Source organism: Crinia signifera, chromosome 7 (genome assembly GCF_055691185.1).
Source record: "Crinia signifera chromosome 7, ASM5569118v1, whole genome shotgun sequence".
Classification (NCBI taxonomy): Eukaryota; Metazoa; Chordata; class Amphibia; order Anura; family Myobatrachidae; genus Crinia; species Crinia signifera.
Genome location: NC_139223.1, coordinates 74,795,491 through 74,811,494, shown reverse-complemented (window position 1 = coordinate 74,811,494; position 16,004 = coordinate 74,795,491). Strand labels below are relative to the sequence as shown.

Genomic DNA, 16,004 nt, shown 5'->3' with positions numbered 1-16,004 from the left:
TCAGGACTGGACCATGGAATGGAGGAAGGTGGCCTCCCGTATGATACACTTTTATTACTTTATACACATAATTGTTGCCTGATAGCAGTGGCAACTTTCAGCAGGATAATGTGCCCTCAAACATTTCAAATATTGGCCAGGAATGGTTTGAGGAACATGACAGAGTTTAAAAGGTGTACTTGGCCTCCAAATCTCAATCTAAAAGAGCAGTGGTTCTCAAACTCGGTCCTCAGAATTCCACATACAGTAGTTCACATTTTCCAGGTCACCCGCAAGGTGCACTCATTACTGACTGACACATTTTAAAAGACCTGCAAAACATGCACTGTGTGGGGTCCTGAGGACCGACTTTGAGAACCTGTGCGATAGAGCACCTGTGGAATGTGCTGGGAAAAGAAAGTAAAATCTTACAGGATATATAGGATCTGCTACTAACATCTTGTTGTCAGATACCACACCCTCAGAGGTCAGAGCAGTTTTGGCAGCATGAGGGGGACCACATAAAATTAGGCATGTTATGGCTGATGGGTGCAAATGAGGGTGTTGGGTAGCAGGGTACACCAGTGGCGTGTGGTGGGTGAGGCAGGTGAGGCACAGGCTTTCCTGTCATACTAACATATACGCCGGAGTTTTGAGTTTATAAAGTATGTAAAAAATACAAAGAATCTATTAAAAAAATCTTATTTTTATTATTCTAATAATTTTTATAGTCAAAACTCTGGAGTTAAAAGTCTATGACAGGTGAGGCAGTGCCTCACCTGGCTACCTTTTCTGCACATCTCTTATTAAAACTCAGCTAATCTCCAGCAGTATATACTTCTGGCATGTACCCCTAGGCTCATATAGTGTGTGCAAATCTGGCTCTGGCACTTGCCAGGGACTCCTCAGCCATTTACCTCACCGCACGTCCCTGAGGTACACAACCATCCTTGTTATAATCAAAGTATATTAGAAAGTTTTACTACTAGCAGTAGCACACTCAGTAGCCAGGAAGAAGGAAGCAAAGTATTTAAAGTTGCAGGAGAGCATACAAGAGCCTATACATTCAGAGAGTTACCTGAATTTGTAGAGTTGATTTAAATAGTGACAATATAAACTCTCATATAGACATTCCGCATACATTTATTTTATTACTGTTTGAATTGCAGATGGCAGACTACTTTCTCAAAGGCCACGATTCTGGTTTGACCATTCCCCTGGGTGAGCAATGTTTAGCTACTGCGCATGCACTTTTATGCACATGTGCAGCTGCTTTGTGCGAGCAGGCATGGTAAATAGATTATTCGCCGGGCCATTTGCACCTAGCAGTGTGGGTGGGGAGCGTGAGGCAGTGGCCACGGGTAGCGGCCATGAGAACGCCCAATGTTTCATGGGCATTTCCATGAAACCGCTGGGCATCCCCATTGAAATGCGCTGGTGATGCAGGGGGGCAGCTGACGTCAGGTGCCCCGCCCTCTTCCTGTACAGGGGTGCAGCAGATCTAAGACACCAGAGAGTGTCCTAGATCTAGGAGTGCTAGAGAAATCATTCGATGGTCAGCAAGCATCGACTGAGGTCTGCCCCGCACGCAAGCTGCAAATGGATGTTTATGCAAAACATCCATTCACACGCATGCAGGTGGACCTTTGTGTGCGTGGCATTTAGATTACCCGCAAAGAAGTGAAATTCGCACCAGAATAAGGGCCAATTTGTGTGCTGAATGGGAGACGTCCTTAGGTGACCAATTACAGATAGAGCACGTATTTCGGAAAAACACTCTAGCCTTCAGTTTTCACAAAAGTAGGGATTTTAGCAGCCCTCAGCAACTATGAGCCCTGTCATCACAGAATACAATGCTGGATTAAAACTGTTGGTGTATAATCATTTTCAAGACATCATTACCATGCTATCATTATCATAAGAGGATCCTTGAAGGTGCTTCAAAGAAAGTACAGTCATTTAATGCTCTAGCAATGAAAGCATCATCAATAAAATAATGAGTGGAGTCTCCTCTATACTCACTTATTTTCTTCAAAACCATGTTTTGACACAGGATGTGAACAAGTGGATGGGTTCTCCTTATTTTGTTGGCTAATAATTCTGGGTTTGTGGTCAAAACATTTCTGGAATACAAGTGAATCATTTTAATCAGTGTTAATAACTAAATTTAAATGGAGATTGTCAGCAATATTACATATGTCACACAGACAATAGAAAACAATGCATTTACCCTCTGTAGAAAGTACGGTACTTGTGACTTATCTGGGCGCCCGATTTTCTTCATCGCACCTAAAAATCGCGTCAAATCGCATCGCATACAATCAGATTGCATGCGATTTGACGCAATTTTAATATGTGAAGGCACCCAGATGGTTGTTTCATATGTGAAATGGCCCCCCAGACCCCATTTTTAATTGTATACCCACCCTGATGGCTAAATGCCCCCATTGTTAATGCCACCCCACTATCAACGCCAACCTGAAGCGTGGCGAGCGCAGCGGTACGCGTCCTCCGACCATTTCATACCTCCACTATCCACGTCGGCGTGGAGTTGATTTTATATAGTGTGGCGAGCGCAGCAAGCCACCGAGCCCGAAGCGTGGCGAGCGCAGCGAGCCCCGCGAAGGGACGCGGATACCTGTGAAGCCCGCGAGGGGACGCGTATAGCTGTGAAGGTATCCACGTCCGCTCGCCACGCTTCAGGCTCGGTGGCTCGCTGCGCTCGCCACACTATATAAAGTCAACTCCACACCGACGTGGATAGTGGGGGTATGAAAAGGTCGGAGGACGCGTACCGCCGCCCCTCGAGGGCTCGCCACGCTTCGGGTTGGTGTTGATAGTGGGGTGGCTTTAACAATGGGGGTCATTTAGCCATCAGGGTGGGTATACAATTAAAAATGGGGTCTGGGGGGCCATTTCACATATGAAACAGGCATCTGGGTGCCTGTACATATTAAAATCGCATCAAATCGCATCGCATGCAATACAATAGCATACAATGCAACGCGATTTTCTCTTCAAGGGAATTTCAAGGGAAATCGCGTCAAATCGCATGCTTAGGGTACTGGCATACAATTTCAACATCGGGCGCCCAGATAAGTCACAAGTACCGAAAGCAAAATACACAATGCACACACACACACACACACGCAGCTTCTAAATCCTATAGTTACCTAAACAGCACAATAGGCCAAAGTACCTTACTTGTTTTTTGCTGCCAGAAAGTCACAATTCACTCACACCACCTGTAGTTCTTTTAGGGCCCAACTACAAATTTGCAGCCCTGCCGATTATCGGAAGACTGCGCATGAGCACGGTATGCTGTGTGCGAGCCTTCACTGTCCGTAGACAGGATGTTGATACCCTGCGGCCGTTTGGGGTCAGTACACGTAGGTGTTCCCTGGCCGTTGGGAGGTGACCCCCATGGCCTTTGCAGTGCTACTCTGACTAGTCTAGGCCTAGACTTACTTGGGACTTGCAAACAGGGAGAATCCATTAGCTAGTGATGGATTCCGAACGGATTTCCCATGTGCACAGCTGTGAATGCATTCGCAGAAGTGCCCATTGGCGGGATTTCACTCGTGCAGTGCGGCATGGGGTGGTTTTTATCTGCTCGCTGGGCTCTAAATAATCGCAACCCCGCAAGCAGGTCTGAATCAGGCCTCTAGTTCCCAAAACTGCAGGTGACATTGTGACACATGTGTGGCTCAGTAATGGTCACATTCTGTCTTGTCCCCCTGCCGGACTCATTATAGAAACCTTCAGAAATAAAACTGTAAAATGATCCCTAAACGCCAGTGTCATATGGCACAAGCATAAGGAGCCCCTCTCTTGTCCAAGTGGGTAAGCCCAGTGTGTTGCCGGACCCTATTACATATGCCCCGATGATGTTTTTAGGTCTGTGATCCCAAAAGGGGCATCATCGCAGAGAGTTTCCATGAAGATACTGTATACATTCTATAGCACAACAAACCCCACTGATACCATATACCAATAAAATAAATGTTCCTATATAAGATAAAAACATATTGCAGATTATTACCATTTTGTGTTTGTGTTATATTTTTTGGCGAGCCAAGGGCATGATACTGTAAAGAAAAGTCATTAATCCCACCACCCCACACCTTGCAGCTACTGTTTTGTATCCTAACATGAAGGTTTAGTGTACACTTCCCAGCATGCCTCAGGAAGCTCAGGTCAGATCCAGTGCTCACATTTAGAAGGAAGTGAGTTTCTACAACACTGTGACTGTTCTGATAACACATAAGGAAAGTGGCAGCAGACACTGCATTTTCTGCAGTTTACCTTTACAAAAAGCAGTTGGCGGAGAGAGAACTGCAATAAGCAAATCAGAGAAGTCATGTAGGGGTTCTATTGGGAGAGATTAATGCTGGGTACTTGTGTATTTTGGCGGCGCCCATCGCATCGCATACCATAAGGCATACGATGGTATGCGATGCGACATTGTACAATGCCATACAATTTTTAAATTGTATGACATTGTATATGGCATACAATGCCATACAATGCGATGCGATTAAACATTGTATAAGCACCCTAATGGGTGCTTATAATGTTAAATGCACCCCCCCGCCACCCCCCCATGGTACGCGTCCTTCGACCTTTTCATACCCCCACTATCCACGTCGGCGTGGAGTTGAGAATAGAAAGTGTGGCGAGCGCAGCGAGCCACCGAGCCCGAAGCGTGGCGAGTGCAGCGAGCCCCGCGAGGGGAAGCAGATACCTGTGAAGCCCGCGAGGGGACTCCGATACCTGTGAAGGTATCCGCGTCCGCTCGCCACGCTTTGGGCTCGGTGGCTCGCTGCGCTCGCCACACTTTCTATTCTCAACTCCACGCCGACGTGGATAGTGGGGGTATGAAAAGGTCGGAGGATGCGTACCGCCGCCGCTCGCCACGCTTCGGGTTCACGTTTGTAGTGGGGGGGTGGCGTGGGGGTGCATTTAACATTGTAAGCACCCATTACGGTGCTTAAAAGCACCCTTTAGGGTGCTTATACAATCTTTCATCGTATAGGGGCCAAAAATCGCGTCGCATGGCATCGGGTGCATGGCATGAGATGCGACGTGATTAAAACATTGCGCGATGGAAATCGGGGGCGCCGCTATAATACACAAGTACCTAATGCTGTGTACACACCATAACAGTCAAAATTATTACATTAGAATGAAATTTATGAAAAGATTACTTCCCCTATAAACTCTGTGATGGTGATGTTTAATGCTGTGTACACACAGTGGGATTCCCTTGCTATTCGACTTAATATTCGAGTGATATACAATCTTTGCTAACTCTGTATCTATTGATGCCCTGTCTATCTGGGTTTCGATTTGTGCTGTCACGGGAGCGCGCATCAGGATCGCAAGGTAAAAAACCTGTGGGATCTGCTTGCGATCCTGATGCGATTTTGACTATATAGTCAAAAATCTTCTGCTGATTGTACCTGTGTGTACACACCATGGCTTCTGTAAATTAGCTGAAGAAGTTGTATAAGTGAATCCACACCTACTGGGTAAAGATGGACAGTCTGTGGAGTGACAGCACTTTACATATGCAGTCATTGTGGATGTAGTATCAGAGTGGGTGTCAAAAATGTGTAATACTTCATGTGCTCTACAGATGGATGTTCAACAACTGCAAAATCTTATTATTAAGAGACCTGGTTTACCTCACAAAGGAAGACAAACATCCCACAATATTCCTGCAATAGATGGGGGATCGTAAAAGTGACTTTTCCATTGCCCCCAAAAAGTATTTCTCTGCAGAACGTCCCTTTTCTTTCCAGGGTCCACACATCAATTTCTTCCTGGCAATATGCAAACGTGCAGTATCCTGGGTACGTGCACTCAGTGCCTTGTGCAACATCTAACAAACACATAAATAATCATGCAAGTGTTTAGTAATGAGCATTTTCATGCCAGCTATGTGCAATTGAGTATTCAAGTGTACAGCGTAACCAAGTGTACAGTACCTTTACATATATAGTATTGTCCCGCATATTGATTCTTTGTTGGCCTTGGTCTTACTCTTTTCCAAGTTTCATCTCCAGAACTTTTAATCCTCCCTATTAAAATGTCTTTCTTGCACTTATGATCCATGTTGGGAAGGTAACTGTCACTTAGCAGCTTTGATCCTGAAGGGTTATAGAAAATAAAATTGTATCAAATACACTAAATAAATAAATTAACGACTTCATTATAAACTTGTGAAAAAAAATATCAGGACGAAGTTGTCTATATTGCAATGGCTGACATTTGGTAAGAAGTCCTAGAACCTTAAGTTACAGTGATTTGTGACACAAATACCCCTTTAACTTCCCACAAACAACCCGGGTCGGACTAGGGTTGGTGACATGTCGACCCAGGTTGAGATGCGGTGTAAACGCACCACATTGAATAATCCAGGTCAACCAACCCATCATTTAAACCCAGGTTAAAAAAAGGGTTAAACCCAGGTTGCTCTCTGTATAATGGGCGACATGGGTTTAATCTGAATGTGCCGGACCAAAGATCGCGATCCCGGGTCCAACCTGGGTTTGCGATGTGAAAAGGGTATAAACAGTACTACATTTGAGGATGATGCCAGTCTGCATTTTAAAGTACAATTAAATGTGACAAAGGAGTGGTTTACAGATGTGTCCTCACACACCTAGCCTAAATTTACCAGGCAGTGCAATTCTGCGTCTTATTCAGAATGTGACACAACTAGGAAGCACCAGGAGACCCTGCTGATTAATTGTATATGTGAAGTGTATATATGTGTGTGTCTGAGACTGGTTTATCTGTGTGGGTCTGAGTTTCTTTCCATTGTGCTCTATATACAGTGTCACGCATCAAATTAATAATCACAGACAAATTTTTAGCAAAAAAAGACAGCTGTTGCTAGCAAGGTCTCACAGGACCTGGCGCAATGAGAGGGGCTGTTCCACATAACAGCAGCAATGATATATGGGGAAACATTTGTAGGTATGATGTTTGGGTCTTTTTGGGATTATCTATCAAACAAATGGACATATATAGGGCACTCAATGCCCATCTTTAACCTTGCATGTGATGTTAAATCAAGCACCACAAGTACAAAGCCTTACAACCGGTTTCCACACTACTAGGGAAATCAGTCCATTGCCTAGAGGCAATATATTGTGCACCAGTACAAAGGATCTTACCTACTTTGGTGAAACAGAGCTGACACGCCTGTCTGAACTCATGTGTATCTTCTAGAGGGTTTGTACTTTTCAGGGGGCTCACACTTGGCACAGGGGAGGGTGCCCCATTGACTGCACAGTCTTCAAAAGGTGATTTATTACACATTCCTGAAACATCTATAGGGCTGTCAGGTTGGAAAAAGTATGAAGTGTCACTCATCTGTAGGAGACAAAAGCGATAGAAAGGCTGGATTCAAAAGATTAGGTAGAAACTGATCTTTTCTTATTAAAAAAATAAATAAATATTAAGGTTTCCACTCATAAGTATTCAGGATCAGTGTGCCTAGGTGGTTCATTGTTTATTTTAATGAAACATGCCACATCTTCACTTGGATCGCATAAAAAATGTATAGAACTTAACATCATAAATCCAAAGTAAGAAATGTAGTGAGCTCCATGGTTAAAAATGGAAGGATGCGCTCAATACATAACCTACTGGGTGTAGACAGCAATTGGGGCTGGGAAATACCGAGAGGCAGGGCACTTGACATAGGGAAAAAGTATTGGCAATAAAATTGGTGTTGATTTCATTTAGATTGATATATGTCAATGGAGGAAATTGTAATGGTTGCCTCCATTGCACCTCAGTGTTTTTTCCCACCTGGTTTAACGTTAGAATTCATGTAATCTCAGAAATCCAAGTAATTGATTGCTTGATTGGTTTCTGGGATTCATTATTAAATCCCGGCGGTCGGGATCCCGGCGTTCAAAATCCCAACGCTGAAATCCCGACAAGGGGGGGGACGTGGATCGCTCGGCACACTAATTTGTTCTCCCTCCAAGGGTGTCGTGGACACCCACGGAGGGAGAAAGTGTCGGGATTTCGTCGGTCAGGATTCCGTCGGTCAGGATTCCGTCGGTCAGGATTCCGGCGGTCAGGATTCCGGCGGTCAGGATTTTGACCGCCGGGATTTACACTGCATCCCGGTTTCTGTACTATGCCATTGATATAGGTGGTGATATGATAGTCCCTATATCCTCCAACCACCTCATGTTTTTGTTATCTTTTGCTGTATGTATGTAATGTTTATTTGGTACTTGTTTCCTAGCACAGCGCCCATCGCATCGTATACTATAAGGCTTACAATGGTATGCGATGCAATGGCACCCGATGTTATACAATTTAAAATCGTATACCATTGTATATGGTATACAATGGCATACAATGTGATGGTATACGATTTTAAATTGTATAAGCACTCTCATGGGTGTTTTCAATGTTAAACAGCACCCCTATAATAAGCACCGTAATGGGTGCTTACAATGATAAAAGCACCCCCACGCCACCCCCAGTATCAATGCCAACCCGAAGCGTGGCGAGCGCAGCGAGCCCGCGTGGGGCGGCGGTATGCGTCCTCCGACCTGTTCATACCCCCACTATCCACGTCGGTGTGGATTACAACAAATTAGTGCTGATCAATGTTATATTATGTAAGTGTAAAGTCATTCAATAAAATAAAGGCAGGCACAAAAAAAAAAATGAGAGGGTTTGATACTCACTGAGAACAGAGGTGCATCTCCTAGACTGTTAGGTGTTCCATTCGGGTGACCAAATATGGACACCTCTGAAAGCAGATGAATAAAACTTACATATTGTAGAATCTCTTATAATAACTAATAATTGAAGACAAATTGAACAGTCTAGGTTAACATTTACAAAGAAACTGTCAAAAAAAAAAAATTAACCAGTTTGATTTTGAAGTGTAAATGATTGTTGCTTTAAAAAAAAATGGAGATTTCTTACCAAATCTATCACTTTCTGAATTTCAACCCATGTCTAATTTTACATTTTGTTTAACCTGTCTAAGGCAGGTTAAACCAAATCCCAGATAAGTGCCTGCTTTTCAGGGATGCGACTGTAGAGACAAACAGATTTCACTCTGCGTGGGGGAGGGGGCTAATCGGATTGCCCCTCCCCCCAATAAAGTTAAACAAATCTGGGATAAAATAGAAATCCTTTCATGCAGCAATGCAACAGTTAATTACAGACACACAAAAACAATTACATGGCTTAAAGGAATGTGTAGATAACCCAAATACTGTACAGTACTAAATAAATAAAACCATAACTAGCTATACCGAACTATATGCATATACAGGTTGAGTCTCCCATATCTGAAAGGCTTGGGATCAGAAGTATTTGGGATTTTTCCATACCACCATATTTGCATACCATAAAGAGATATATTTGGGAAGGAACTGCATTTATGTTTCATGTACACATAGCCTGTAATTTTATACAATTTTTTGGTGTATGAAATAAAAATGATCTACATACACAAAATGAATTTATGTTTGATATACACCTTATGGATTAAAAGGGTCGACAGTTTCTAGAAAGACAGTCAATAGGTTGACATGCACAAGTTCAACGTGCATTTTTCAGGTGTCAGTGTCTGGAGACCCCCAACTAGCATATTGTATCAGGCCAGGTGCCTCTCTCGCCATGCTTCAGGCCAGGTGCCTCTCTCGCCATGCTTCAGGCCAGGTGCCTCTCTCGCCATGCTTCAGGCCAGGTGCCTCTCTCGCCATGCTTCAAGCCATGCTTCAGTCCAGTCCAGGGGGGGAGAGGAGGCGCGGCGGAGGGGGGGGGGAGAGGAGGCGCGGCGGAGGGGAGGGAGCCGGGCAGTGCTGAAGCTGCCTGAGTTCAGCGATTAACACAGGCTTGCCAGACTGGGCACTGAGGCACAGCCCGGAAAATTCTCGGGATTGCCACTGAAGGGGTTAAATGTGCTGTCCTAAGGGCCCATGCTATTTATGTTATTTTCATGCATTGTAATAAATTTTTGTGAAAGCTTATAAACAGACTCCCTTAAGTGGACAAACCGAAACGAATAAGCAACTCATCGGCAGAGTGGTCTGTGAATCGAACACTGTAGATATCATTGTGAAATGCATGTGAGATCAATCCCCAGTCAGTTATTTTTTGTCTTGATTGTTTGCTAATTCATTGAGGGTTTTCAGGATCTTCTGTACCTGCTGCAGCAGCTCCTGCCCTGCTGTGGTTGGGAAGGGTAGGTAGATGGTTTGAGACCTGCACTGGCTGCAGCAGCTTCTTCCCTGCTGTGGTTGGGAAGGTGTATAGTTGGAGACTTGCTCTGGCTGATGCAGCAGCTTCTGCCCTGCTGTGGTTGGGAAGGTGTATAGTTGGAGACTTGCTCTGGCTGATGCAGCAGCTTCTGCCCTGCTGTGGTTGGGAAGGGAAGGTGAATAGTTGGAGACTTGCTGTGCCTGCTGCAGCAGCTCCTGCCCTGCTGTGGTTGAGAAGGGTAGGAAGATATTTTGAGACCTGCACTGGCTGCTGCAACAGCTCCTGCCCTACTGTGGTTGGGCAGGGTAGGTGGATAGTTAAAAACCTGCTCTGGCTGCTGATTCATAAACAAACATTCATTGCATCGCCCTCTTGCCTTCTACAAGACCCTACTCATCACACTGCGGCATACCTCCCAACTTTCATTGTGCAGGATCCGGGACATAGCTGATGCGCGCTGCAGGCGTCGCCAAATTTCCAGGGCGTGGTCTAATTCCGGGGGCGTGGCCTATAATCGGAGCTCTTCCGCGAGGCCACGCCCCCATTTTGCCACTATGGGGGCATGACCCAGAGGCTCTGTGAGCCTCTAGCCATGCCCCCAGCCCCCTGGCTGCGGGAATAGACGCTGTGCGCATGCGCACAGCGTTTATTCCCCACTGCTTAGCAACCGACAGGTGGGACTCCCAACAGCCCCCCCTCACCGCGGGACACTGCCGGCCGCGGGTGGGACAGCGGGACAGGCCCTAATAATCGGGACTTTCCTGCTAAAATCGGGACTGTTGGGAGGTATGCTGCGGCAGGAGATGGACATGTAAACCATTTTATAATGCAAGACTCAACACGTAGGAAAAACAGTAACAAAATGGATCACTTTGTGCTCTAGCTTCAAACATCCTTATTTCACAGTGGCTCCTAGGTCTGATTAATACAAATATTTTACAAAATAAATATTAAATATACAAAGAAAGGTTAATATATACAGTTTGTTTGTATCTTTAATTACCTCTTTGGGAGCCTGTCATAGACAGTGGAGGAAGGGAAAAGCTATCCAGTGAGGACATGCCCAGTTGGGAAAATGAATAACTGGGGTAAGATGGAAGTGTTTCCAAAGCTGCAAAGGCATTCATTCTGCTCATGCCTCCTATGGCATTGCTAGTCTGAAACAAAACACATTTGTCAGTATATTAACTTTCAAGAGAAGGAAACAAAACAGTATAAAAGTACTAGACTTCAGGACCAATTTGTAATGGGTTCCAACTCCTGATCATTAATTGGGAATTTCACTAATGCAATAAATGTTCCAACTGATCCCAGATCCTGCCAATAAAAAGGGGGGTGATTCCCTTGTGGTGCCCCCTCTTTTCTGATAGAATGTAAGCACTTTTCATCATATAATTACTAGCCTGTCAAAACAACAAATGAAAAACAACATAACATTAATGTCAGTGCCAGTGAGTGAGCATGTCAGCGCCAGTGGGTGAGTGTGAAGTCCCCCCCATAGAAGTGAGAAGCAGCACTAGCCATTTTTTTTTTTTAATAATAAACTTTATACAAAAAAAGCCATAGAAAACTAATGGGCAGAAGATAAATTACAAAAGGATGAGATTTGTTGCAAACCTGCTATAGGGAAGGTGTGTGTTTTTATATCTTTAATAATATCCACTTTTTGCTTCTCTTGTTAACTATAAGGATGCCACCTTGTTCTGGGCACCACTGTCACCTACGGTTTTCTTTAACGTAAACTGGGTACTTATTTCCTAGCACGGCGCCCATCTCATTGATTGTATGCCTTAAGTGTAAGGGGTACTCTTTACCTAGAAGGGCGGCCATCGCATGTACCAAAAAATCGCATGCGATGCGACCGACGCGATTACCACGATTTCCCATAGGGAACAATGTTAAAAGTCCCAATTGACCCGATTTTCCATAGGGAACCATGTTAAAAGGCCCACAGAGGCCAAATAGCCACCCTGAAGTGTGAAATGGCCCCCCAATTGTTAACGCCACCCCACGATCAATGTCAACCCGAAGCGTGGCGAGCGCAGCGAGCCCGCGAGGGGCGGCGGTACGCGTCCTACGACCTTTTCATACCCCCACTATCCACGTCGGTGTGGAGTTGAGAATAGAAAGTGTGAAGCGTGGCGAGAGCAGCGAGCCCCGCGAGGGGACGCGGACACCTGTGAAGCCCGCGAGGGGACGCGTATACCTGTGAAGGTGTCCGCGTCCGCTCGCCACACTTTCTATTCTCAGCTCCACGCCGACGTGGATAGTGGGGGTATGAAAAGGTCGTAGGACGCGTACCGCTGCGCTCGCCACGCTTTGGGTTGACGTTGATCGTGGGGTGGCGTTAACAATTGTGGGGGCCATTTCACACTTCAGGGTGCCTATTTGGCCTCTGTGGGCCATTTAACATTGTTCCCTATGGCAAATCGGATCAATTGGGACATTTCACATTGTTCCCTATAAGAAATCGCGGTAATTTTTTTTCCTTACGATGCCCAAGATCAAAATCGTGGGCACCCTTCTAGGTAAAGAGTACCGTGTAAGGTACTTAAGGCATACAACTCGATGGACCCGATTTTCTGTCAATCACCTGCTAATAAAGAGAAAATCGTGTTGATCGCGTCCATTATAATGGGCCGCGATGCGACCGACGCGTTCAATGCGATTTTCCCATAGAGAATAATGTTAAATTATTTTTCAAGTCAAAATCGGGTTGATCGCGTCGGTCGCGGCCCATTATAATGGGCCACCATGCGATCAACGCGATTTTACATAGGGAACAATGGCAAATGGGCCAATATGACCAATTTCACATTGAGTATGGTTATAAAGTATGGTTAATGCCCCCCCATTGTTAACGCCACCCCACTATTGACATCAACCCAAAGCGTGGCGAGCGCAGCGAGCCCGCGAGGGGCGGCGGTACGCGTCCTCCGACCTTTTCATACCCCCACTATCCACGTCGGCGTGGAGTTGTTTTTATAAAGTGTGGCGAGCGCAGCGAACCCGAAGCGCGGCAAGCGTAGCGAGCTTCATGAGGGGACGCATATACCTGTGAAGTTATGCGCGTGCACTCGCCACGCTTCGGGCTCGGTGGCTCGCTGCGCTCGCCACACTTTATTAAATCAACTCCACGCCGACGTGGATAGTGGGGGTATGAAAAGGTCGAAGGACGAGTACCGCCGCCGCTCGCCACGCTTCGGGTTGGCGTCAATAGTGGGGTGGCGTTAACATTGGGGGGGCATTTAAAACATGAGGGGGGTTTTCTATTAAAATGGGGGTTTGGGGGTTTTTTACATTGAAATCAATGTAAAATCGGGTCTCAGGGACCATTTTACATTGATTCCAATGTAAAAATCGGGTCGATCGCATCGCATGCGATTTGGTTGGCATGCGATGTGATTTTTCCGACCCGATCAATACAATCAAAATCGTGGGTGCCGTGCTAGGAAATAAGTACCGTAAACTGAAATCAAAGATTACTCCCCACCAGTGGCGGCTCTCACCTCTGTTGAGGAGTATGTCTGCCGTGATGCCCCCGCCGCTGGTCCCAACACCCTTTGTGGGACCGATGCATGCGCAGTAGCTTCTTCGGTACTGCACATGCACTGGCGCCCAGCCTCTATAGGCTGCTTCGGCAGCAGTCCATAGTAGCATATTCCCGGTCTCAGGTCCGGCACATGCACAGTATAATTCTCGGTACTGTGCATGCACAGAACCCGATTTTATGAGGCACCCAGGAGGGAGGGAACACCACCCAATGGGACTGCCTTGGTTGACTGGCAGGTTGGACTTCCAATAGGAAGTCACTGCCAGATACAGTGAAGCCAGTGCAGTCTCACAGACTGCATCTGGCTTCACACAATGGTAGATTTTACCTGGGGGAGGGCTGCAGCCCTGCAGCCCATAGGTAAAAACCGCCACTGCTCCCCAAAGTGGACAAACAGTAGCCTGAGGCGCACTGACAAGCTACAATGCTGCCCGTGCAAGTAACAGGAACTGAATTATATTTTTTTATACAATGTAGATTCCATAAGCCTAGAGAGACAAATGCAGCGAGTCCATTTCAGTTAGAAAATACTGATAACAGAACAATATCTCCCACTCATAGCAATGTAATGCAAGGTAAAGCATGTTAAATTCTGTCACAGTATGGTACCTTAACATTTATAACTGCAGTTATCCTACAGTTAACTCGCTCATTGGGACAATTCTACTGTATATACCTTCAACAGAACATACAGCACTATATCTCTTGACATTAGCTTCTCTTATGTGCCAATATTACCTCTAATTTAACAGGCAACCAGGAAAAGACAGACTTGAACACTCCCATGCATTTATTTATACAGTAGTTAAACTGCCAATCCATGGTAATGATGACAAAAAGCAAACATTTCATCTGTGTTGCAATAGTAAAATATGCCATAATGGCAAAAGAGATCTTGAAGAGTCTGATGACATTATCCCGCATTGTGCTGCAAAACGGGGCAGTTCTCCACTTATCACCATGGAAATGCTGCGAGGCAGGAGAAGATCTGCACATTTAATTACATTTCTGAAATTTTCAAATGCACACAGATTTCCTGAAATGCACGCTTAAACCTGGCGCAAGAATAAATCCCTGCAATGCAATAAAAATGTGAAAAATTCAATAATTTTATAATGATTTAAATATATGCAAGTGACACATTAAACATGTAGGCAAAGTACCCGTAAGTGGTTACCTGCAACTACTGCTTATGAACGTGTCCGATTACAGTGATTTGTACAGGATGAGGTGAGAAATAATGTAATGTTGTGCAGGCCACCTCACTGTCAATCATTATGTTGTGCACATGCGCAAATACGCTATGCGCAGAGCTGCACAATCGGTCCCCGAAGCAAATACGCTGGGGACCAATTGATCTTGAATCAGACCCTGTATGTAATGAGGAGGTCTAATAAAATGTAGACATGCCAAAACTGACATTTTAAAGAGGACTGTGGTCACAAATGGTGTATCTTAATACTCCAGCATCAGAACGGAAGCGGCAGCAGCAGTCTGTTTAATACAAATCCCAGCATTACCATGTCATCTCAGACTGGATTTAGTCCACCTTTGAAATTATCTTATAACAGCACTCATGGCTATATGTCGTTATACAGTGCATCCAGAAAGTATTCACAGCGCGTCACTTTTTCCACATTTTGTTATGTTACAGCCTTATTCTAAAATGGAATAAATTCTTTTTTTACCCTCTAAATTCTACACACAATACCCCATAATGACAATGTGAAAAAAGTTTTTGAAGATTTTTTGCTAATTTATAAAAAAATAAAAAATAAATAAGAATTCACAAGTACATAAGTATTCACAGCCTTTGCCATGGAGTTTAAAATTAAGCTCAGGTGCATGCTATTTACACTGACCATACTTGAGATAATCCTGCAGCTTAATTGGAGTGGTGTGGTAAATTCAGTTGATTGGACATAATTTGGAAAGGGACACACCTGTCTATATAAAGGTCCCACACTTGACAGTGCATGTGTGAGTACAAACCAAACATGAAGTCAAAGGAATCTTCTGTAGGCCTCCAAGACCGGATTGTCTTGAGGCACAAATCTGGGGAAGTGTACAGAAAAATATCTGTTGCTTTGAAGGAGCACAGTGGCCTCCATCATCCATAAATGGAAGAAGTTAGGAAACCCCAGGGCTCTTCCTAGAGCTGGCCAGCCGCCTAAACTGCACAATCAGGGTCAGAAGGGCCCTAGTCAGGGAGGTGACC

General features: G+C 45.0%; 1 protein-coding gene across 4 annotated transcripts in view; it reads right to left on the bottom strand.

Annotated features, from left to right (window-relative positions):
• The window catches only part of ZC3H7A (zinc finger CCCH-type containing 7A), a 98,918-nt gene that overhangs the window by 24,924 nt on the left and 57,990 nt on the right, over nucleotides 1-16,004 (bottom strand). For all 4 annotated transcript variants that reach the window (XM_083153331.1, XM_083153334.1, XM_083153332.1 and 1 more), the window contains 6 exons: nucleotides 11,237-11,390; nucleotides 8,703-8,767; nucleotides 7,164-7,362; nucleotides 5,970-6,131; nucleotides 5,667-5,863; nucleotides 2,002-2,102 (listed from right to left, as the gene is read on the bottom strand). In XM_083153331.1, coding sequence (XP_083009457.1) covers nucleotides 2,002-2,102; nucleotides 5,667-5,863; nucleotides 5,970-6,131; nucleotides 7,164-7,362; nucleotides 8,703-8,767; nucleotides 11,237-11,390 — 878 coding nt within the window. The remainder of the gene's footprint in view (nucleotides 1-2,001; nucleotides 2,103-5,666; nucleotides 5,864-5,969; nucleotides 6,132-7,163; nucleotides 7,363-8,702; nucleotides 8,768-11,236; nucleotides 11,391-16,004) is intronic.